General features: G+C 37.3%; 1 protein-coding gene across 1 annotated transcript; it reads left to right on the top strand.

Annotated features, from left to right (window-relative positions):
* Positions 1-6,521: 6,521 nt before the first annotated feature.
* LOC132034180 (gamma-glutamylcyclotransferase 2-3) lies at positions 6,522-23,916 on the top strand. The gene is made up of 8 exons (XM_059424456.1): positions 6,522-6,811; positions 7,128-7,204; positions 9,208-9,261; positions 10,827-10,883; positions 10,988-11,028; positions 11,117-11,188; positions 23,446-23,525; positions 23,660-23,916. The coding sequence occupies exons 1-8, from the start codon at positions 6,703-6,705 to the stop codon at positions 23,722-23,724; spliced, it is 555 nt and encodes a 184-aa protein (XP_059280439.1). The 5' UTR covers positions 6,522-6,702; the 3' UTR covers positions 23,725-23,916.
* The last annotated feature ends 797 nt before the right edge of the window (positions 23,917-24,713 follow it).

Below are 24,713 nucleotides of genomic sequence, written 5' to 3'. Positions count from 1 at the left end.
AGAGGAGGAAAAGAAGAGAAAGGATGCAAATGACCCTGGAGAAATTCTGTTGGTGAAGTTGGTCCGGATCGGGCTTTGATGAAGCGCTACTGGCGATACAAGCTTGAAAGGTAAGGTTCTTTGGGGATGAGCCGGTGTATGTCGGTTACGATGCATATAGTGTTGAATCGGATACGGATGATGAGTCGGGGTCTAGGAGGGCTAGGAGAAGGATAATTTTTTACAAAGCTGTTGAAAAGTGATGTGGGAGTTGGGGATGGTTTTTGAGGATGTGAATGAGTTTAGGGATCTTTGTTACAAAATATGCACTTCAAAGGGGTGTGCGGTTAGAGAAATTTGTCAATGAGCCCGAAAAGGTTAGGGTGAGGTGTAGGGATGGTACACCCATGGTGCTTATATGCAAGTCTTGACAAGAAGACTAATGATTTCATGATCAAAACCTACAATCCTAAACATAGGTGTGTCAAGACTACTAGAAATTACATGTGCAATGCTAAGTTCTTGTCTAAACATTACAAGAATAGAATTACAGAACAACCAAACATTAGGATTTTCAAGTTTCAGCAGTTGATTAGGGAAGAACTTAATATACATGTTGGAAAAACCACTGCCAGGAGAGCTAGAGCTAAAGTACTCCAAGAAATCATGGGTGATCATGTGTTAGAGTTTGGAAGAATATTTGACTATAGGGATGAAATGTTGAGGACTAATCTGGGAGTACTTGTGTTGTTAAGGTTGATGACTCGGTGAAAGTGGTAGGTTGGTGTTTGAAAGTTTTTATATTTGCTTTGATGCTTTGAAAAAATGCTTTTTAGGTGTTTGTAGGAAATGTATTGGTTTGGATGGTTGTTTCTTAAAGGGAATAACCAAAGGACGACTATTAGTGGTTCATTTGCTAAAGATGCTAATAATCAAATGTTGCCTATTGCTTGGGCTATAGTGGAATATGAGAATAAGAACACTTGGACATGGTTTTTGAAATTGTTGATAGGCTGATTTGGGAATGGGAGATGGCGGCAACTACTGTTTGTGATATCGGACATGCAAAAGGTATGACAATCACTTTTTTTTTCTTCATTTAGTTTTGTCCATTCATATATAATTGTTTCTCAAAATTGTAGGGCTTCAATCTTTATGAAAGAATTGTTACCAGCAGTGGAGCACGGGATGTGTCAGAGACATATCTAGCCAAGGCGGTCAAAAGAATGGAGAGGTCTTCAAGAAGGAACCATTGCGGAAGTGTCAAAAGCTTTGAAGGAGAGATGAAGATAAATGCGGACAAAATGAAACGACTTAGTGCGCCCGAGGATGGTAAGGATATTGTTGCGATTTCTTTGTACTACCCACTTTGAAACTTGGTGTAAAGCGTACTTTAGACTCGACATTAAGTGTGATAGTGTGGACAATAATATGTCAAGGCAGCTTGATACTGGATTTTAGGACCAAGGCATAAAACCATTATCACTATGCTTGAAGAGATTAGAGTTAAGGTAATGACTAGAATAGGTCGGTTGAGTCAATTTCCAAAAAACATGGTTAACTAATATATCTCCATAGCCGAGGGTACTAGAAATCAACATAAAGAAGTCAATGGAATGTAATATTGATTTCAATGGTGAGAGAGGGTTTGAAATTAGTGATGGGCCATATCAACATCTTGTTGATTTGAGAAATAGAACTTGCGGTTGTAGGGCACTGGATGCTCGAGGGAATACCGTGTCAACATGCCCTCTTTCGCCATATTATATAAGAAGTATGAACCCGTTGAGTTTGTTGATAGGCTCTACTGATAAGGAGACTACTTGAGGACTTATTGTCATTTTCTTCAACGGTCACCAATATGAAAATGTGGCACGAGTCAATAACCCCTATGTTGCACCACGGTTGTAAAGCCTATGCCGAGCGGACAAAGAAGGTCGGAGAAGAGAAGCCCCGAGTCAAAAAAGATATGGTAAGTTGTCAAGAAAAGGAGTTGACATGACTTGCGGCATTTGTCATGGTAAAAACCATAACAAAAGGGTACATCCTTTGAAGGTATGAGCTTTTAAAGTAAACTCTTTTTTATACTCTTTGGAGTAAAGTAAATTTTGTATGCCCCCTCGTGAGACTTTTAGTTATGTTTAACTAAAATGCAAAAGACGCTTTTTTTGTCTTGAGGCTTTATGGGGACATTTAGTTATCGGATCCGGCATAACTTTGCAAATTCCTTCACGAAGTTTATGCGGATCAGGCATAAAAGTTTGCCACTTTAAAAGTATGCCCCCATCGGCATAAACTTGTTAAGGATTTACCAAACTTATGCCGATGGGAACACATGTAACACCTTTGATTTCTAAATTAAAGGGATTTCATTCATCAATTTCAAACTTACATTAAACACAAAACAAAAGAAAACTAGAAATAGATTAATGGTTTTGATTTGACACTCATCGTTTTTGGTAGGATTACGGTAGAACAAGCTATGGTCATGGACCGGATGTTCTTGCGACATCTCGGTAAACTTTCTTTGAATCGAGTGCTACACAGAGTAGGGAAGGCCAAGAAAGACAACTCTCGACTTCGAAGCACCGGCAAAAGCTAGGGGAAGACGAGGAAAAATCCATTAACCACGATGCACCGGCGAGAGCAAGTGCAAGGCCGAGAGTACTTCTCAAGCACCACCACCGGCGGTGCAAGGCCAAAGAGTACTTCTCAAGCACCAACAAGAGGTATGGGAACAAGGAGGACAACCATTAGTGCTAAATGGTTTGAAAATGCAACAAGTTATGCACACGATCAACTTTCTTTGCTTCTCGGTCTAACGTGAGGAGGGAAGACCAAGAAAAACCTGCGGAAGCTTCTAGTCGCACTTTTTGCGACCAATGCACCCGATCGACTTTCTTCGCTTCTCGAGTCTAATGTGAGGAGGGGAAGACCAAGAAAAACCTCTCAAGCTTCTAGTGTAACAAATTTTGTTGATAATGAAAGAGGAAGAACTACCCCTTACAAAAGGCCTACCATTGGAATGGGTATATTTATCATAGAAAAATGGATTTACAACATACAATGTAAGAGAAATTTGAAATATTTGTTGGATTGGGTATATTTGTTGCAAGTGAGTTTACTAACTATAAACAATTGTTTTGCTTTGTCTGACATGGCTTGCCAAGTAGTAGGATAATTGATCTTTGCTCAAGAAAGCATATAAGGTCGGTGATATTCTTGCGGGGACCTTGGTCACAAAGCAAGGCCGGGTGAGGTGGAAAGCAAAGCGACAATGACATCAAGCCGACTTGAAGAGATGAGGGTAAATAAAAGGAAAAAGTGACGGCAACCCGGAACTCGCGGACAAAGGATCCGTGAAAGTAGTGTTAATATGTTGGTAGTTGGTAGAACAAGTTAATGTAGTTGTTAGTTTTGCGGTTCATAAACAAACTAAAGTAGCTGTGGCTTAGATGCTTGTTTTGTGACATTATGCTACTGCACTTGAATGTTGCATCATCATGAATGTGATGCACTACTTTTGTACAAACTTATATTGGTGCAAGTGTTTATATATAGCGAGTGCATTTCTATTATTAAGTCTGTCTCTTTCGGCGGTAACATCGGTGCACATGTTTAATGTTGCAAACCAAATGTGGTCAAGCTTTTGGCCGGATTTAAAGGTGGTCAAAAACGGACTAAGGTGGTTGGGGGTTAAGTAGTGGGGAATTTATTGCAAAAGACATTATAAATATAGGCTTTCACTTACACAAGTTTATGCGGATCGGCATAACTTTGCAAATTCCTTCACAAGTTTATGCCGGATCCCGGCATAAAAGTTTGCCCTTTAAAAGTATGCCCCCATCGGCATAAACTTGTTAAGGATTTACCAAACTTATGCTTTTAGATGGGGGCATACTTATGCCTTATGGGCAAACTTTGCCTTGAAGCATATATATGTATTTTTTCAAGCATATAAACAAAGTTACATGGAAAAGTATTATCTTTGTAAAAGTTTTTTGGATGGAATAAAATAGACTTTCAACCAAAAAAAAAAAGTTTGCCTTATAAGGCAAAGTTTAAATTTTGTATGCCCCTAGTGCGGACTTTTAGTTATGTTTAACTAAAAGTCTGCCGGAGGAGGCAGACTTTGTCTTGAGGGCGGACATTTAGTTATCCGGATCCCAAGCATAACTTTGCAAATTCCTTCACAAGTTTATGCCGGATCCGGCATAAAAGTTTGCCCTTTAAAAGTATGCCCCCATCGGCATAAACTTGTTAAGGATTTACCAAACTTATGCCGATGGGGGCATACTTATGCCTTATGGGCAAACTTTTGCCTTGAAGCATATATATGTATTTTTCAAGCATATAAACCAAAGTTACATGGGATATATTGTGTTTCAAGGCACCGTGTAGCTGCTAGAGACCGGATACACTTTCTTGTTGAAAAAAAACGAGGAGATCATAGAAATAGATTAGGCGGTCTCCGTGTTTTCAATTTAAGCAAGGTTTATGTTGGAGCACATGTAACACCTTTGATTTCTAAATTAAAGGGATTTCATTCATCAATTTCAAACTTACATTAAACACAAAACAAAAGAAAACTAGAAAGGATTCCTAACATACATTAACCACAAGACAAAATAAAATGGAAAAGTAGTTCTTACCTAACATTAACCACAACACAAAAGACATTTTTCCAAGCACTGCCTACCTAACGTCAAGCACAAAACTAAACCATTCAACTTCAAAAATACAAGAAACACTAAGGCAATTGGTCATGACAAGTTGAAGAATTTCCTCGCATTAACCAACTGATCCAAATACCAAAACAAAACAAGATACAAAATGTGAAAATCAAATTAGAGCTAAAGTTGTTGATCCCCTTCTTTTTCGATTTTATCTCTTTTGCATTTTCAATTTCGCCGGATTAATCACACTTGATTGTTCTTCCATCTCCTTCATTTTCATATCACTTGAGACGATTGTTCTTCCATTTCAATCTCTTTCAACATCTCGGCAATTTCGGAACTTCCACATCCTTCTTCCATCTCCTTAATTTTCTTTCTTTTGAAGCTAATTCTCCGCATCTCCTTCATTTTGTTCACCAACTTTGGAATAATGTATTTCGATCTTTCATCAACTTTGGAAAGATCCCTCCATCGAAAAAAATTTACACTTCTTCGAACCATAGTAGGGGCAAGACCAATATCTTCTTCCGGGATTGTTGTCGGACAGGAAGTCTTCAATGGGAGCAACACACCATGATCGCATCGCGCCTCCTCATTCAACATTGGATCTTCATTGTCCATACAAAGCTTATTCAAATCCAATCTTGTTTCTTCCATAGCTAACCCGAATTTTAATCGAGAAATTTGGGAAAGAAAGTGTAAGAATCCGATCTTGGGTAAGAATTGAAACATGAAGAGAAGAAATTTACCAAAAAATTTGGGGAAGAACTCAATGTGGAAGAAGAGAAGAAGATGTAGCCGTTTGTGGGGATTTAAGATTGGATTTGGGGAATTAAAAACGTTATTTGGACGCCGTGTGGCAAATATACTTTCGGTCCATATAGTTTTTATCATCTCTTCTGTAAGGAGAGTAGCTACACTTGCTAGTCAGTCCTAGGTTGAAAGCGAAAATAATACACAAAAAATAAGTCGGGGGGTCATAGGACCCATGAAAGTTGAGGTGTGTTATGGCAAATTTAGAATGGTTTGAGTGTGTTTTGAATACTTTTCCCTTAATTAAATTTATATTTTATTTGGTCTAAGGTACTCGTATTATTTTATCTCACTTTGTAGATTGGATAAATTAATTCAAAAATTATGTTCTCTGGAGTCAAAGACTATAATCTCCGATAATTTAGTCCGCAAATCAGATAACTTGAAATCTAATTGTCACAAAATCAACTTTAGATATGTAATAAAGTTAAAATTTGTGAGAGAACCCAACTTTAAAACCAAAGGTTTTAAATTTGACTACGATTTTTAAAATTTCAATTACTCTATTATTATTTTATATTATAATTATAATTAAATTAGATTAATATTAGTTATACGGGATTCAAGATACAAGCTAAATATTGAATAAAGCAATACTATAATGTAATTAAAATATTAGTAATACAGGATTTAAAATACAAACTAAATATTGAATAAAGCAATACTATATTGTAATTACACTATAATAATGTTATGACAAAAAAAAAAAAAAAAAAGGCTTTCGTAATTACCTCAATTTCAATTAGCGTAAGGATAGTAATTTCAGTTGGTTAATTTCCCGAACTTTCACCTTATTGGTGAGGTTCGAATCCACATATAATCCCTCCCATTTCCCCTTCCCCTACCCCCTATGTAATAAAAACAAATTTTAAAAAAAAAAAAAAAAAAAAAAATTTCAATTAGCAGGTGGCTTTCCAAATATAGCCTATATTAGCTTTATAGCATAAAATTATTTCATCTAATTCATCAAAGCTGAGTGCTAATTGAAACAAATAGGGCCTAAGACCGGTCTAATTATAAATTTAAGAAAAAAAATATAAGAAAACTCTCCGTGAACACCATCCTGTCTTGGCATCTGGCCATTGGTTGCTAAGCTGCTAATAGCTTTTTTGTATTAGAAGTAGTTCAACCACCACATTCTTGGAGAAAAAAATAAAAATACATTCTTTGGCTCAATTTTCATCCACTCTCCCTCTCAAAATACAGTGACACTTTGAGGAAGAGAGAGGGAGAAATGGTGATGTGGGTATTTGGATATGGATCTCTTATTTGGAAACCTGGCTTTAACTATGATGATCGCCTTTTCGGTTTCATCAAAGGTTATCGTCGTGTCTTTTATCAAGGTACTAACCTTGTACTGTTTCTATTTTGATTGTTTTGTATGTACATTGGATGGTTACAACACATACTTCGTTTTCAAAAATTGCAACTATATATGACAACAACATACCCAGTGAAATCCCACAAGTGGGGTCTAAGAGACCTTACCCTACCTTGGTAGGCAGAGAGACTGTTTTCCGATAGACCCACGGCTCAGAATAAAGCAGGTCAAAACTATGTTTTCAAAAAAAGGATTAATTTATTTTGGATTTAACTATGGTAGTTGGTGAAGTTAACCATGGTAAGCAGAAAGTTAAAATGAATATGTGTGTTGTGTAGGGAGTACTGATCACAGAGGGACACCAGAATTCCCAGGTAGAACTGCTACATTGGAGCCTGCTGAAGGAGAAGTTTGTGTGAGTGCTTTTTTCGTCTTTACTTGTCAATGTGTAGACTACTTATTGATGTGCCTGAATTCTTGAAATTTATCTGGTTCTTATGCCTATATTAAAGATTTGAAGATGGAAGAGTTCAAAGAGAATGAAAAGATCAATATAGTATGAAAAAATGTCACAAAAATGTCTATATTTATCAATTTATTGTTTTTAGTGACACTAAAGATTACCATGAAATTTCCTTCTAGTTGTCTGTGTATGGCATTTTCTTTTTCTCCTTTTTGTCTGTGCTGATTTTCGTTTCCTTGATCTGAAATTCTTCAAGAAGGTGATTATTTTTTTTCCTTTTGGCATTTCCATCTTTCTGATTTTCTGTTCTTCAGGAAGCTGCAGAATATAAATAAAGTAATATCATCTAATTTTTCCTTCTAAAGAAAAGAAAAAGGTGTTTGATAGGGCAAGTGAACTGCAGAATATAAATAAAGTAATATCATCTAATTTTTCCTTCTAAAGAAAAGAAAAAGGTGTTTGATAAGGCAAGTGAACTTGACGGATTTGATCCATTCCATAACTATTAATCTAGAAATAATATTACTGGGTACATTAAGAAGGGAGCAAACTAGACAGTTAAATCAAATGAATCCTTGATTACCGCCTCTCATGTCCCCCGATTGATCCCACCATACAGTTGGAAGATCTTGATGCTTTCCAAATATTGAAGTTCCTCTTCAATTAAAAAAATTAGAGTATTTTGGATTAAAATTAATCAAATATAGCAATGGCCAGTTCACTTCTTTTCCAAATGTCTGTACTGAAAGGGAAATTGAAAATGGTGGATATACAGCATATATATGGATCCTTAATTTTTCTTGACGGTACTGCCTTTTTTAATGTTCCCATTGTTGTTTGTTCCAATCTAAACAAGAAAAATATCCTAATCCTTCATCTCTTTCTGCAAGTATGCTGTCTTCTTTTATCTTAATAAGATTAGAATCTTATTCAAGCAAGTCTAATACCTCCAACATTGTTTATACATTTGCTAAAGGGATTAGTAGAAGTTATACAACAGAACTGTACATAAAGTCCTTGTAGCCATGCTTTCTTAAAGTATTCTGCACAGTAGAGATATGTGGAAAATAAATGAGGGTTGTTTCGAGCTGGTGCATTTCCTAATTCGTTCAAGTGTAAAACAAGGCAGATCATGTCTTTTAAAGAGGGCAAGAAGAATTTCTGTTATTTTGTCTTAAAGGGAGCTAGAACATCTTAAGATGTTGATTTTGGTTATTGGTGCACTCAGACTATGCATGTTTCTTCTCGCTACTGGATGCCTACTGGATTCGTAGAGTACTGCTAGAGGTTTGTAGTATAGCCTAGCTTTGTCTCATTGGGTGCTTTCTTAGAAGCTATTGGCTGGCTGCTTGGTCTAGGTTAGGATGTTAATATGAGGATCCTTCTCTTATATGCACTTTCAGTTGCCCCGGAAAATGAAAAACACTTTCAGTCTTTTAGGTTATTTTATGGATTCTCAGGTGATGGTGTACATCGTTTCCTGCTATATTCACTTCTTCTGATTCCATACATTCCGTTGTTACATTTAGTCCTGATGCACTAGGTATTACTGTGATTCAATGGCTGATATCATCATGTTAAATCAACATTACATAAGTTCAAAGCAATGTCTGATTGATGGAAAGGAAAATAATGTCTGATTCAGTGATCGTCTGTTCTTTTATTTTGTGTTTTTGTTACTCAAATGTCTGATTGATGCAAAGGGGAAAAAAAGGGAAAGAGTATGACGTCTGTATACTCTGAAAGAAGATAATAAAGCTATCCTTCTTCGTATCTCTTTCCTTCCCTTTCCTCTTGTGTATCCAATCACAACAGTGTGTATCCCTTTCTCCTTTCTTCCTCAATGAGAAGAAGGAACAAAGGGGCTTGTGAAGGCTATTTTATGTGATGAAATTTATCTGCTTACGTGTGACCAATTCCCAATAGTTGAAACTGATGAGTCTTTACACTTGCAGTGGGGTATGGCCTACAAGATAACGAAGAAGGAAGATCAAGAAGTTGCACTGACAGTAGGTCTTTCTTTTATACTTGTTTTTTTATCCTTTCTCCACATGAAAGATTATAAAGTAGATGTTATTTTTTTATGCTTATGTTTGCCATATGTGAAATTCAAAATTTATGCTATTGTGAGATATGCATTTGAGGCACATTCCAGTCATACGGTTCGAAAGTAATGAAGTGTTATCTAGCTGTCTTTAAATCTACCAACTGTATGCACTGAAGAGTCGAGGAGACATCTGAGTATTTTGTTAACTTGATAGAGTAAGTTATGGCTTAAGAGGTAAAATGTGGTCTAATTTTGAATATTCTGGGAACAGTCTGATTGAAAGAAATATTACAGTCAGTTATACCATATAAAATTTTTCGAGCTGTTATATGCATGCAAAGTTTCTAATATTCTATTACTTATAGCGTCAAAAAGGGGAAGCCTCCCTGTCCACAAACAATGGGCAATTAGTCATCTATGCTCACTGGAATTTAACATGCGTTCCAAAAATAAACAACAGCAGTGTTCCATGCTTTATCTCTACTATGTAAGTGCTAATATACCTCAAAGCTGGAAATGAAACATTAAGCTCGGAGGTGTCTTACTAGGCATGTATGTCTAATTGAACGAGGAAGGTGTTCAGTTGCCAGGCAGTGGAGCATGCATCAATCACATAAGGAATAATCACTGGTTCTTTTTTACTACACTAAATGCCAGGAAGCAGAATCTCTTATGTTGCTTTAGAAAATCATATTAAAGTAGTTTGTCGTAATTTGTCAGCCATTATTTTATTTTTTGGGTACAATTTGTCAGCCCTTATGATATGAAATAGAAGTTGAGCTAGACTTGACTTGCCAGTGGCCTCTTAAAAATAATATTTTCTTGAGAGAAATCCTAAAAGGGATTCCAGAACTTCTGGAATTCGTTTTGTGGGTATTTGAATTCTGAAAGGGAATCTAGAACCTTTAATATTTAAATTCTTTGGGTAATTGTACAAGTATCAAATAAATGCTCATGTTCACTTAGATGAATTGGAAAACTGCATCCCGACTTGAATCCAAAAGATTTGGCTCCCCAATTAGGTATTATTCTAAACTTTTTCTTGATTTTTTTCTTTATTCTTTTCCTTCTTTCTGTTTGGTAATGTTAGTTGAAACGTTTGATTCCTTAAGCATATAATTTGATTTTGAAATATGTAGAAAATGCTACGCTTTCTATCTTTTGACCAAAACCATTATAGTTTCCTCTTGCTTCACCTGCAAAGATTTCCTCTGCAGTATTCTCCAAGGATGCCATATCTTCACTTTGATAGCAGTGGTCTACCATCAATATCCGTGCTTTTACATTCTCTTTCTCTGCTTGACTGCTGTACTTTTATGTTTCCCTCAATTTGTGTACGATTTTGACAATTTACTGGTTCCAGTCTTCCAAACATTAATTGAGCTTCAAAACTTTCACCTGTATGACGGTGTTCATTTTGTTTGTCTGGTGATAATTCTATTATAATGGTATTCTTGTGGCATAAATCACATCATTGATTGACTCTAATTTGTTAATGAATATTCTTTTCTTGTTTCCTTCATCTAGTACCTTGAAGTCAGGGAAAAACAATATGACCAGAAGGCTTATGTAGATCTTTTCACTGTAAGTCATACTGAGTTAACATTTAACCAAAAGAAAGTGCTTGTTGATATATCATTCTTTGCTTTGCGATTATTGATTCATTAGCTTATCAACTTACATTCCAGGAGCCTGCAGCATCAGCGCCAGCTGTTTCTGGTGTACTAGTGTAAGTTACATAACTGACACATTACATAATGTCTACTCAGTTTTTTCTTGAAGGTTCATCATGCAAAGCTGACTGTTTGACTATTCAGATACATAGGGTCTCCGGACAAGAAGGTTAACGAGAACTACCTGGGACCTGCATCAGTTGAAGAAATTGCTAGGTGTGTATCATATTCCAGTGCTTTTTACTATTATCTTTTTATTTGGCTCTACATCTTATATTGACAAGTCCAAGTCAGAATTTCTGTTAAAAAAGGACATACATTATAGTTATCAATGATCTTGACATTAATATCCTATGTGAACAAAGCTGAGATTCATTTATATTTATTAGAATTCCACATTGATTATGTGTATGTGTTGTAGTCTTCTCATATGATTTTGGAAAACCCTTAAGGCATGAGCTAGCCTTTTGGGTTAGGCCCAAGATCCATTTTCTTAACATGGCATCAGAGCCACTCCATCACAACCTTAGGCAATGGTTGGACAACCCGTATCCCTGGAAAAACAAGTATCAATTGGACTTGGAGTCCGGAGCCTAAAGGGCATTAATTTTCCCCCAAAAAAAAAAAAAACCAAAGGGGGTTTCCCTTTCGAATCCGGAGCCTAAAGGGCATTAATTTGCCCCCAAAAAAAAAAAACAAAGGGGGTTGCCCTTTCCACGATAATTTTTTTTTCTTTGTCAGATATCAATTTAAAAAAATATATATATAAGTAAAACGTTGGCTAGTCCACGTTTTACAAAATTTATATTTTGTAAAACATGGACCAGCCAAAGTTTTACAAAATATAAATTATATCTGGCTAGTTTTTTAAAAAAAAAAAAATTCGGTGAAGATTTTTTTTTTTTAACTCAAACATATGCCACAAGTCATATAATAATTAACTCAAACAAATATTCTAACTCAAACAAAGTCATACAATAATTAAAAATGTGTGATATATGTGAACATAAAAAAAATACTAAAATATAAGTTAAATAAACGTCACACATTATATGAATAGTAAATGTTAAATTAAATACGTAATTAAACACCACAAGACATATTATATATTTATTATAATAAAGACAACAACATATTCTTGGAAGATTACATAAGGAAACAACGATCGTACAACTTAGGAAAAAACAAAAAACCAACAAGCAACAACAACTGCGATTTTATGTCGGGGCGACGATTCTTGTTATGACCGTTTGCTTGCACGTACGTACTACACTTCCTAGCCATGCGAGCGGGAGCTATATCCATTTCATTCCTCCTTCTAATTGTACTCGCGCTCCCCGAAGTTCGCTCGTATTCGGTGTTTACAATTAAACTGAAGGGAGAAGGTGGCCAATATGCCTCATCACCCAATGGTGAAAATTTTTCACTGTACGTTTGTAATACCTGCAACTGTAGTACTTGCTAACATAGGTCTTTGGCTGAATTCCGCGGATATCTCAAAATTTAATGACATGTGAACATGACATATGGTAGTTTCTCCACTTCCCATACGAACACTTTTTCCCTTCGGCAGAGACTTTATGGATATTTCCGCCCTTACCTTCGTGTGGAAATGTCAGAATCTCAAAGACCTTCGGTACCGCATTGTATCTGCGTATCGGTGTCTTTGTGACCTCTCCCCCGCATTCATCAAACTTCTTTTCAACAGCGAGAGACCAAGGCTTTTTATCCGCAATCAACAAAAAGCAGTAAGGGAGCTTCTCTCAAAAAACCAATCAACAAGATTTTTAAACGCTAGACAGACCATGGCAATAACAGGCAATCCACGAGCTTTCTTCAATAAACCGTTGTAAGACTCGAATACATTCGTTGTCATAGCCCCCTACCTATGATCGTTGTCCTTAATCAATGTCTATTTCTCCTCCGGAAGATTATTTAACCATAGATGTGCTGGAGGTGACAATCTTTTGATTTGTTCCATCCTCATTTTATACTTCTTCTTCTTGTGCTCTGTAGCCGCCAGCTACATTAGCTGCTCAAGGTCACTGTTGAGGAACTTTTTATTAAAGGTGCTTTTCAAATGCCGAACACAAAACCTATGGTGTGTGAATGGTAGTTGTAACCAATCATGTGTTTGGACACATTGCAAGATGCTCTGATGACGGTCAGAAATAAGTCCAATTCCTTGTCTCCCACAAACAACATGTCTCCACAACAACACAAGGAACCACGTCCAAGACTCAAAGCTCTCGCGTGCAACAACAGCATATGCAAGTGGAAAAATGTTATTGTTCGCATCAATTCCAACAACAATTAACAGTTTCATCTCATACTTACCGTACAGATGAGTGCCGTCTATTGAGATGACCGGCCTGCAATTTTTGAATCCATCGATGCTTGGTTTATAAGCCCAGAAAAGAAACTTGAAGATGTGTTCGCCTTGCATTGTAGTTGACTGGTGCTCCCACTCAACAACGGTCCCCGGATTGAAATATTGTAGAGCGACCGTATCGGGGCAATGTCTTGAAGATCTTTCAAAATCTCCATATACCATTTCAATGAATTTTTCTTACGCCCCTTTTGTGCTTTTCTATAACTAGGAGTAAACGTATACAACCCTTTTATTTTTTCCTGAACCGACTTAATACTGATGTGTGGGTCGACCATAATATATGGTATCAACGTAGTAGCAACCAGGTGACTGTTCAAATTGGAATGATCCTTCTTGTAATCATCCGTGAGACAAGTGTGTGGGAGAACCATTTTGCCTGCCTTCCACATACCACTTGAAATTTCTCTAAAACGGATCATCCACTCACATCCCAACATATGATGCTTGCAAATAACCTTCCAAAATTTACCTTTGGACTGATAAAAAATGAACTCTTTCTTTTCTTTGAGACAATATAGTCTCACGCGTCTTTTTCATTCCGCTTGTTCGAAATAACATACCTAATTGCATAATACAAGGAAAATTATCAACCCCTAAAAATGGGCCAACAAACAAAATGAAACATTTTGAATATTCATTGCCACCATACTAACCTGAATTGATAAATTCGATTTTTTTTACGATCCCAAGTTAGTGCCGTATATTACGGGCGGACCGTAAATTTATCTCTTAAAAAGGCAAAATCATCCGAGCCGCTAACACGAATTGCTAGGTGTTATCCAAATATGGAATCGCATTAGAATGATAGCTAACGTTACCATCACCTCGGGCAGTAACATCTTTATAAGAATGGCCATCATCATCAGATGAGTGATCATCGTCTATTTCTTCGTGATCTAATGGGATATCACTATCTGACTCATTTGATTGATCATTAGCTACATCGTTGTTGCTCACAATTTATGTGAGCTGAGTCAATACGGGGTTATCTTCAAAATCGTTACACCTACAAACGTAGCAAAATTCAAGGCGTTCAAATCTCAAAAACAGTTAGTTCGAAGTCTCCTAGTTTAAGTGAACAAAACATCGTTATATTTACCTTTCCGTAAATGACTCCACTTGAGCAGGGCGATATCGAACTATAATGTCGCCACCTAATTCACTTGTACCTGGAGCACTACTCGTTCCAGAATATCCATGACTACTTCTGCAGTCCAACCAAAGTTATGTGACTGGCTACCAACTCCTACCATTGTTTCTTGTTGAAGTGTACCTCTTTCAAACCCAATATTCATAGTGGGAAGATACGTAGTACCTCGAATATCAAACTCATCGTCATTGGGTTCTTCAGCATGGGTAGAGCGTTCAACAGTTGCATACATGTCAAGTGTCGCTATCTTTGATGGGAGTGCAAAATGTAGAAGGACTTCGAAGAAATAACGATAAGGAATCATCGTCCGAAATAAGAGTTTCCTCGTAAATGGGAAATTCCCTGGTCGTAATTGACGTTGAATATCGTCCAGTGATAACCACTGAAAGGTTAGGATCAGTTATGGCCATTTTGCTTTTAAAAACGCGTTCTAGACGATCATTGGGAACCTTTGTACCGCTCCCGGCTGACGGTTATATCTCACCGAATCTTCTTCGTACACAACTTCACCACCCCAATATAAATTAACTCTTACATAATTTTCCGCCATCTTATTTTCAAGGGAATACAAAAGTGGAGAATACAAGAGAGAAGTGGAGAATACAAGATAGAAAAGTGGAATCCTCAATTGATATTAAAAAAAAATGAATCACGGACTTCTAAATGTAATAATGCAGATCATGAAAAAATTAATCTACTGTTTGATTTTACGACTGCATGGCTAATTTGACGACTGCATGCATCCTCAACTTTAATTAAAAAAAAAATAGTAAGACGTGCACCGTGCGACGATTTAGAATAAAAAGCCAACGTTTTACAAAAATTATATTTTGCAAAACGCTGGCTGGTCTACAAAATACAAATATAATTTTTGTAAAACGTAGACCATTTCACGTTTTACAAAATATAATTTTTGTAAAACGTGGACTGGTCTACGTTTTACTTATAATTTTTTTTTTTTTTTTTAAATCGATGCCTTGTCTGAGTTTATCAAGGACTATTTGAAGTAGCAATCAATTCTCATATTTCATGCTGGTGTCCTTATTACCTGGGAGATATTTTAGTAAGCCTTGAATTCAAAGTAATGACTATTTGTCGGCCCTTGAATTCAAAGTGCAAGGACTATTTGACCTACTAACAAAGTGCAATTCAAAGTCTAAACTTATCCTCCTTGTTTACATATAAAGTGCAATGACCAAATACATAATTTGTGACTATTTGAAACACAAGTCTAGACATTTTTACATTGTCCCTTCTTTCCCCCCGTGCCACACTTAGTTTGCCCGCGCTCTCATTTAGATCTACGTTGGTGAACCTCCTCTTGTATCACTACCGCATCCTGTAAATGCCATACAAAATAGAAATTATTTTTGTACTACAATAAAAAAAGACATAGGAGAATTATACAAGTAACTTTTCTACGTAAAATCGGACAGCATCTCCCCTGTAACAAGGACTTCCTCCAATATCATATACCAACAACAACCACCAAAGCAATCCAACAAGAATAAGCATCGCTAACAAGACACCACATCACTCGTAAGCTCGGATTGGAACCTATATACCCCATAAAAACTTCTTAATTTAACTTCATAGATAAATACTTTGAATAAAAAACGAACTTGTGGCTCTAAGGTCTGTACATCCGGCATAGGAAGGTGTGAGGATACAACATCAAATGCCATGGAAGACTGCAAAATAAATAATATAGCGGTAGCCATTAAATAAATGAAATTAAACAAGATACAATTATTTGTGGTTAGAATACTCGTCGGTAAAACTCTTTCTCCCAACTTAGAGCTACACAAATGCGGGACCTTGAATAGTCTCGTAAGAGGTGCTGTCTAACACCTATACGTTGGGCCATACAAAGCCTAAAAAAAAATTAAATAAGGCCTAAAGGTGTGATTACGCCGGTGTTTGGACACGTGGAACCTCGGGAAAATATCAAAATCTATTATTGGGTATAAAAATATCAAACATCGATAATGGACATATCTTGATCAAAACGAACCTCGTCTTCGTCAACCAGCCGAGTGATCCGTATCCTCGACCCCCGTTATCACGGGATTTCGTCTCTGCCATGCGCGCGCGGACTAGGTACGTTAGGACGTTGACGACGTGGAACGTACACGGTAGGCGGCTCGACGTTCGGTTTGCCCGGTGGTGTATAATTTGGAGCGAAACAACATCGTCCCGAGCGATCAACCATACTACATATTAATGTGGCTAAACTGCTGCTAATTCCTTCGTTTCATTAGACACGGTGGGATATTGGATAGTTTCGTAATGAAAAGGATCATTCTTGATGTCTAAAGCCTAAAAAAAATTAAATAAAAAGATTTGACGGTGGTCTAAGACACGTATAAAAATATCAAACATCAAATGCAATGTAATGTACGTAATAGTGCCTCGTACTGCGCATTGTGTTGGTATCCTCAGTCCACGTTAATGCGTGGGATTTCTGTGAAAGTGCGCGAGTGACGTCGATACCCCAACGAAAGTACTGCGAAAGAACTAAAAATTATTTAGTTTGATAAAAGATTAACCTTCGTCGATGATCGAACATAAAGCGTAACTATTACGTTTGTAATAAAAAGGATCAATCTCGACACGTGGTCTCGGAATATGTTAAATACTACCAAATTGTACGAGGGGTTTTACCGTGTGCCAATCGCGATAGATTCCACAAATGAGGGGTACTGCGCCCCATCCAAATATCTCGGCCACGCGAAGAGCCACGGAGTCCGTGTGGGCCTCGAATAAGGTTGTCACCTGAAACTTGATAGGAAGAACATAAAATTACACGATAATAAAAGAAACAAATAGAAAGCTTAACTATTATCTAAGACAACCAATAACAACCATATAATTTTATGATAAAATATCACACGACCATTGGCCTTTGTTATCAAGCGCATCACGTATGGCTACGTCAAATATTTTCGCGGACTACGATGATTCCACTTTGTGTACTCATTGCGCCACGTGTGGTGGGCGCGCGTATAATTCAGCAACCTATATTAATTTTTTTTTTTTTTAAAATAGAAAGCTTATAACTATCAGATAAGACAACCAAATAAAATCATATAATTTTAAAGGTCACGTACACAAGGGGAAATTGAATCCCGATGCCTTGACATCTGAGCGCGCGTATAGGTATACAAATATGACAATTTATTTACTTCAAACCTACGTTAAGGTCGCGCGTGTCAAGCAAATGGTCTAAAATTAAGCAAGTCAGGACTTATCAGGAAATATCGTCTTGCGATGGATGCCGTCACCCGCGTGCAAATTTAATATTTCTAGCATTATTTTGATTCGACGGTTAACCATCTAAACCGTTCGCTCGATATGACTAATTTATTTAATGTGATAGTCGCCTAGTTAAAACAATCGCGCGGATGAAGGCGTGCGTGGATCGGGGCTTAACCATCTGTTTATATTTGCGACATTAGCTTGATTCGACTCACACGTAATCATGCCAAACATGAACTCGATATCTTGTAATGTGATAGTAGCCTCGCCGTGCGCAAGTAGTCGAAAAGGTGTGCGAGGATGACGCCTCTCTTCCAATAATTGCGGTGATGCGCGGCTTGGAATCTATGGTACAATCCATTTGTTTTATTATTTGTTTTATTTATGCCAAAGTAGTGGATGCGAGGATGACGCCCGCGTACATCGGGGCCAAAAGTGTACGATGTGTTCGGTCTCAAGATCCGGAGAAGCATCGAAAGGGGGTGTGTGGAATGGGATCTTGAAACAAATAATAAAGCGTGCCTAATTCCACATCGCGCGGATCGTGAATTTTAGGCACGTGAGGGCGTCGTCTCGCATCCCGACTACTTTGGCAAGTGTGGATTCAGGGTAGTAGAGGTAGGATTTGTACCATATGATGAGGGAGTAATCACTGCACTTATACAGAGATTGCGTCCTCAGACGCACGCCTTTCATCTATCTGCGTACGGGTGAGGCAACTATCACATTACAAGATATTGAGCTCATGTTTGTAGATGGTTAACCCTTGAATCAAGCTAATGCTAGAAATATAAACATTGTGGGGTGGCAACAGTTGATCCACGAGCTTAGAGGTTGGGCACCCGGTGAGGATTGTTTTAACGGTGTTAATAGGTTGGGAGTAAATAAATTAGTTGAATATATGAACGGCTTAGATGCCATTACAGATCAGACCACAGAAATTGATGTGCAAAAGCAGGTAAGGTTGCACTTGTTATGGCTCTGTGGCGGCACGATATTTCGGATAAGTCGGTGGCTTGCTTTAATTTAGACTATTTGCTTGACATACGCGTGACCTTAACGCGGTGAGTACACGAGCAGGAGCGAGTGCATTGTCATATTTGTATACTACTCTGTGCCCCGCTTCGATGACCAAGGCTAAGGATGTGTGTGGATTCATTTCCTTGTTGCACGTATGTGACCTTTAAAATTATATGATTTTATTTGGTTGTCTTATCTGATAGTTAAAAACTTTATATTTAAAAAAAAAAAAAAAAAATATTGGTTTGTGCTTGGGAATTATACCGACGACCACACCACACAGGCTCTTCGATCACACACGGTTCGCTTTGCGGGAACATCGTAGTCCGGCGAAAATGAGGCACGTGATGTGCTAGCCATATGTAGGGATGTATTGGACGACCTAACAGATGGTCAAGTATTTTATCATAATTATGGTTGTTATTGGCGTTTTGATATAATAGTTACGCTTATGTGTAATTTGTTTCTTTTATTATCATGTACTATTATGTTATTTCTATCATACTTTGTGTGGCAGCCTTATTTAGAGGCCATCATTAATGAACTCCCGATCAGGTGTCGGGCGTGGCCGAGATATTTGGATGGGCGTGCGTACCCTCATTTGTGGAATCTATAAGTCGGTGCACATGGCAGACCGCGTTCTCGGCAATTTAGGAAGCAACATATTCCGGGACTATATGTTGAGATTGATCCTTTTTATTACAAGCGGTTTGCAATTTTATGCGTACGGACTCTTTATGGGTTGATCGTCGACGAAGGTTAATTCTCGCCGAGTATCAAACTGAAGAGCCAGAGGCACTATCAGAGTACTTTCGTTGGTATCGACGTCACTCGCGCACTTTCATAGGAAATCCCGCGCATAATGTGGATAGAGGATACCAACACATGGCATGAGGCACGGGTACGTACATTGCATTAGATGTTTGATATTTTTATATGTGTCTTAGACCACTGTCAAAGCTTTTTATTTTAATTTTTTTTAGGCTTTAGGACATCAAGAATCGTACAGGTTGGCTCACGAAACTATCCAAGATTCCACCGTGTCTAATGAAATGAAGGAATTAGCAGAGAAGTTTAGCCACATTAATATAGTCTATGGCCGCCGCTCTTGGGGACGATGTTGAGTTTCGCTCCGTGCGAGCACCGCGAGTACGTTGAGCCGCCTACTGTGCATGTTCCACGTCGTCAACGTCCTAATGTACCTAGACCTGCAGCGCATGGTAGAGGACGCCAGCAGGTAACAGACGGGGTCGAGGCCATGTGGATCATCAGTTGGTTGATGAAGATGAGGTTCGTTTTGATCAAGATATGTCCAGCTCATCGATGCCTGCAGTTGATGATGCATATTACCTAATAATAGATTTTGATATGTCCAGCTCCCGAGGTTCCACGTGTTCAAACACCAGGCGTAATCACACCTGAGGGCCTTTTCTGTCATTCGCATCGTCTCAGCCCATTAGCCTCACAGGTATGGCCCAACGCTATGGTGTTCAGACAGGCACCTCTTATGCGATGAGAGCTAGTTGTCCTGCATTCGCTGGACATAGCTCTCCAAGTGGGAGGAGACTGAGTTTTACCGACGTGAGTATTCTAACCACTCAAATAGCTTGTATCTTGTTTAATTTCATTTATTTAATGGCTACCTTCTGTGTCTATATTATTTATTTTGCATAGTCTTCCATGGCATTTGATGTTGGATCCTCACACCGTCCTATGCCGGATGTACAGCCTTAGAGCCACAAGTTCGTTTTTTATTCAAAGTATTTATCTATTAAGTTAAATTAAGAAGTCATTATGGGGTATATGGGTTCCAATCTGAGCTTACGAGTGATGTGGTGTCTTGTTAGCGATGTTTATTCTTGTTGGATTGCTTTGGTTGGTATATGGTATTGGAGGAAGTCCTTGTTACGGGGAGATCTTTGTCCGATTTTACGCAGAAAAGTTACTTGTATAATTCTCCTATATCTTTTTTTATTGTAGTACAAAAATAATTTCTATTTTGTATGGCAGTTACAAGAGGAGGTTCACCAACGTAGATCTAAACGAGAGCGCGGGCAAAGTGTGGCACGGGGGGGAAAGAAGGGGCAATGTAAACTAGTGTTTCAAATTGTGTATTTGGTCATTGCACTTTATATGTAAACAGGGAGGATAAGTTTAATTTCAAGGCACGTTGGTCATTGCACTTTGTTAGTAGGCTGACAAATAGTCCTTGCACTTTGAATTCAAGGCTGACAAATAGTCATTGCACTTTGAATTCAAGGCTTACTAAAATATCTCCCAGGTAATAAGGACACTAGCATGAAATATGAGAATTGATTGTCACTTCAAATAGTCCTTGATAAACTCAGACAAGGCATCGATTTTTAAAAAAGTAAAAATAATTATAAGTAAAACGTAGACCAGTCTACGTTTTACCAAAATTATATTTTGTAAAACGTGGAATGGTCTACGTTTTATAAAAATTATATTTGTATTTTGTAGACCAGCCAACGTTTTGCAAAATATATTTTTTGTAAAACGTTGGCTTTTTATTCTAAATCATCGCACGGTGCACGTCTTACTATTTTTTTTTAACTAAAGCTGAGGATGCATGCAGTCGTCAAATCAGCCATGCAGTCGTAAAATCAAACAGTAGATTAATTTTTTCATGATCTGCATTATTACATTTAGAAGTCCGTGATTCTTTTTTTTTTTTTATATCAGTTGAGAATTTCACTTTTTTATCTTGTATTCTCAACTTTTGTATTCCCTTGAAAATAATATGACGGAAAATTATGTAAGAGTTAATTTATATTGGGGTGATGAAGTTGTGTACGAAGAAGGTTCGGTGAGATATAACCGTCGTTCGGGAGCGGTACAAAGGTTCCCAATCTCCCTCAAATACGATCGTCTGGAACGCTTTTTTAAAAGCAAAATGGCCATAACTGATCCTAACCTTTCAGTGGTTATCACTGAACGATATCCAATGTCAATTACGGCCAGGGAATTTTCCATTTACGAAGAAACTCTTATTTCGGATGATGATTCCTTATCGTTATTTTTTCGAAGTCCTTATATATTTTGCACTCACATCAACATAGCGACACTTGACATGTATGCAACTGTTGAACGCTCTACCCTTGTTGAAGAACCCACTGACAATGAGTTTGATATTAGTACTTTGCTGTGCACATAACTTGTGACTCACACGTTAATGTGCTTTTGCTATAAAGATCTCTAAAAAAATATTTACTATCTCGTTGTTCTCTCTATCTTATGATAGGAGTAAACATTTCATCCTTCCCTGGGACCCAAAAAGAATCTCTTTTCTGGTGTCAGCTGCTTGTTAAACCCAACTTATTGACTGACAGAGATTATGATTTTCAGTTAATCCAGTCCATATTTAATTGGATCAAATTGAACCATCTCTGGCTGTCTTTTGTAGGTTTATGAATTAATTAAATAAAAGATTGAAGTTTCCCTACAGAACCTTGAGTAACCAAATACTAGCTCCTTTCCCAAGCCATGATGCAGTTTGAAGAGGGACATTGATGGAGTAAGGTCCCTCTCCAGGCTTCCATTGCTTCCAAGACCCTCTATGCTACAGGCTTGAGTTGTCATGGTGAAGATGTTCCACGTAAGGACAGATGTTGTGACTGAACTGAGGATGAATTGACAAGAACTTTGGTCTAGGTCATGTATAGTCAACAATCCTCTCATGAAATTTGGTGGGCAAGTTTTTTGTTGGAGTGTTAAACTCCGTGTATGAGTGGGTGTTAAGCTACTTTTAAGCATCAGAACTAGGGGTGTCAAATTTGGCCCAAAAGGTGATTGCCCGCCCAAAATTTTATGGGTTGGGCTCAAGATAATTTCACATTGGGTTGATTTTAGCCCAACCCAACATAGCTCATTTTAAAGTGATCTCCAACTTAGACCAATTCTAGCCCATTTTTAAGATTTACTTAAATTTGGGTTTATTGCTTGAGCTTACTTTAGTTTTTTTTTTTTTTATGTATACACTTTTCTTGTATCATGTATCTTATAAGTTTGTAGTATGTTTGATATGAAGGGAAATATTTTTCACGAAAAATATTTTGCTCGAACATATTTACCACGGAAAAAGTTTTCCTCAAAAATATTTTCGAAAAATCAGCGAAAATATTTTTCGCGAAAAATGTATTTCTAGAAAAAGAAAATATTTTCCACGAAAATGTTTTTCTAGATAATAGACCCTTCAAAAAAATTAGGTCAAGTTGGGCGGGACCCAACCCATTTCAGCCCAAATAACTTTTGGATCAATGTTAGCCCAACCCATTTATCACCTTAGCGCATTTTGATTGGGCCAATTTCAGCCCAACCCGCCCATTTGACACCCCTAATCAGAACTGTTAAATTAAGAGTTTAACTTCCGATAGTGAATAGTAGCTTTTTCAAAATCATCTTGTCCTGCAACAACGGGTAACTGTTTATAGATAATTTGGTGACAGCAAACCATAACCAGTCAAAATGCACTGATAATGTAAAATTCTTTATACTATCAATAAGTTAATGCCAAAATTAAACCTGCCTTATGCTCTTTGTAATTCTATTTTCATCTAAAGGGAGCTAAAGAGTTTGAATTTGGAATATGCATTATAATTTGGCATCTTCTTAATGTCTATTTGAATTGTGCAGTCAAATTGCTCGTGCAGAGGGCCCCTCAGGACCCAACAGAGATTACCTTTTCCAACTTGAAAAAGCCCTTGGCCTCTTAGGTAACTTCTTAATCCTAAAAAAAAGCCGTCTTTCCTACTTCATTTCTTGCTTTAGATTTGCTTATGCTTATTTAATTTATCCAATTAACCCTCTTACATTTCTTTGTCAATATTGCTGTTTTCACTTGAACTAGGATGTGAAGATAAACATGTCAGTGACATAGCAAAGGAAGTTAGGCGCATTCTTTCAGAAGAGTAGGTAACCATCTCATGATCTTGAAGGTACCTGGAGCATTATCTAAATTTCAGTTCTTCAAGATGTTGAGGAATCTTTTTTACTATGTCTAGACACTTCAAAGTGCATGATATAGGGGAAAAGTAATTGCTTTTCCATATCCAAGTTCCTTTAGATTTCTTGCATTCGAGGATAATAATACACTATTGGCTTACATGTTTTGTCCCGTCACCCTTTCAATTAGATACTTGAAGTGTCAGACCATTGCCAAACGATGGAAAGACGATCGAGTTAATAGTGTGTGCGATGTGATAGGAGTGTTCTTGAGGCACCACTTTCAGACAAGAATATTACGTCTAATTGCACCATTAGTATTTTTAAAAATACATGTAGTCTGGAAACATGCTAACGTTCCGTATGTTTTGACAAGCTTCCGACTGAGGTTCACTGCTGGCCATCTAATTAAAATTCCTGTTAAAAAAACAATTCAAATTTGTCAAAAGAAAAAGAAAAAAAGCAGACGTTGGTCAATCACTGGATTTACTTTTCCACTTGACATATGAATATGATGATATGAATTAAAACAAAAGGGAAAGGAAAGCGGATCCTCAATGAGGCATATTAGCTATCCCTGGGATATTGGAAAAGCGGCAATGTGCCAATGCAAAAACGTGGATTCTTATGCTAACTGCATCCTATACGTAAACAGAAAGTTATAGGTTGCAAAAAATTGATTGTTTCTCTACACTGTTTAGTGCAACCAAAACCTGTAACTTGTGTAATCCACTAGAAAAAAGATTTATAGATGCATACCAAACAAGTAAATTTAAACAGATGCTCATCTTATGTATGAGTAGGAACAAATAATTAAACCAGTCCTCCATTATGACATAGTTCACTGTGCTAAAGTTTGAACTTCAGACCTCGGGTCTGAAGTTTGAACAGCCTTCGGACCTGAGGTCTGAAGTTCAATTTCTGAGGCGACTAAAATTTAAATATTTGTAGTTTCAGCC

The sequence above is a fragment of the Lycium ferocissimum genome, chromosome 10 (assembly GCF_029784015.1).
Source record: "Lycium ferocissimum isolate CSIRO_LF1 chromosome 10, AGI_CSIRO_Lferr_CH_V1, whole genome shotgun sequence".
NCBI classification, from domain to species: domain Eukaryota; kingdom Viridiplantae; phylum Streptophyta; class Magnoliopsida; order Solanales; family Solanaceae; genus Lycium; species Lycium ferocissimum.
Note: the sequence above shows the minus strand (reverse complement) of the source record. Positions and strands in the feature narration are given on the sequence as shown.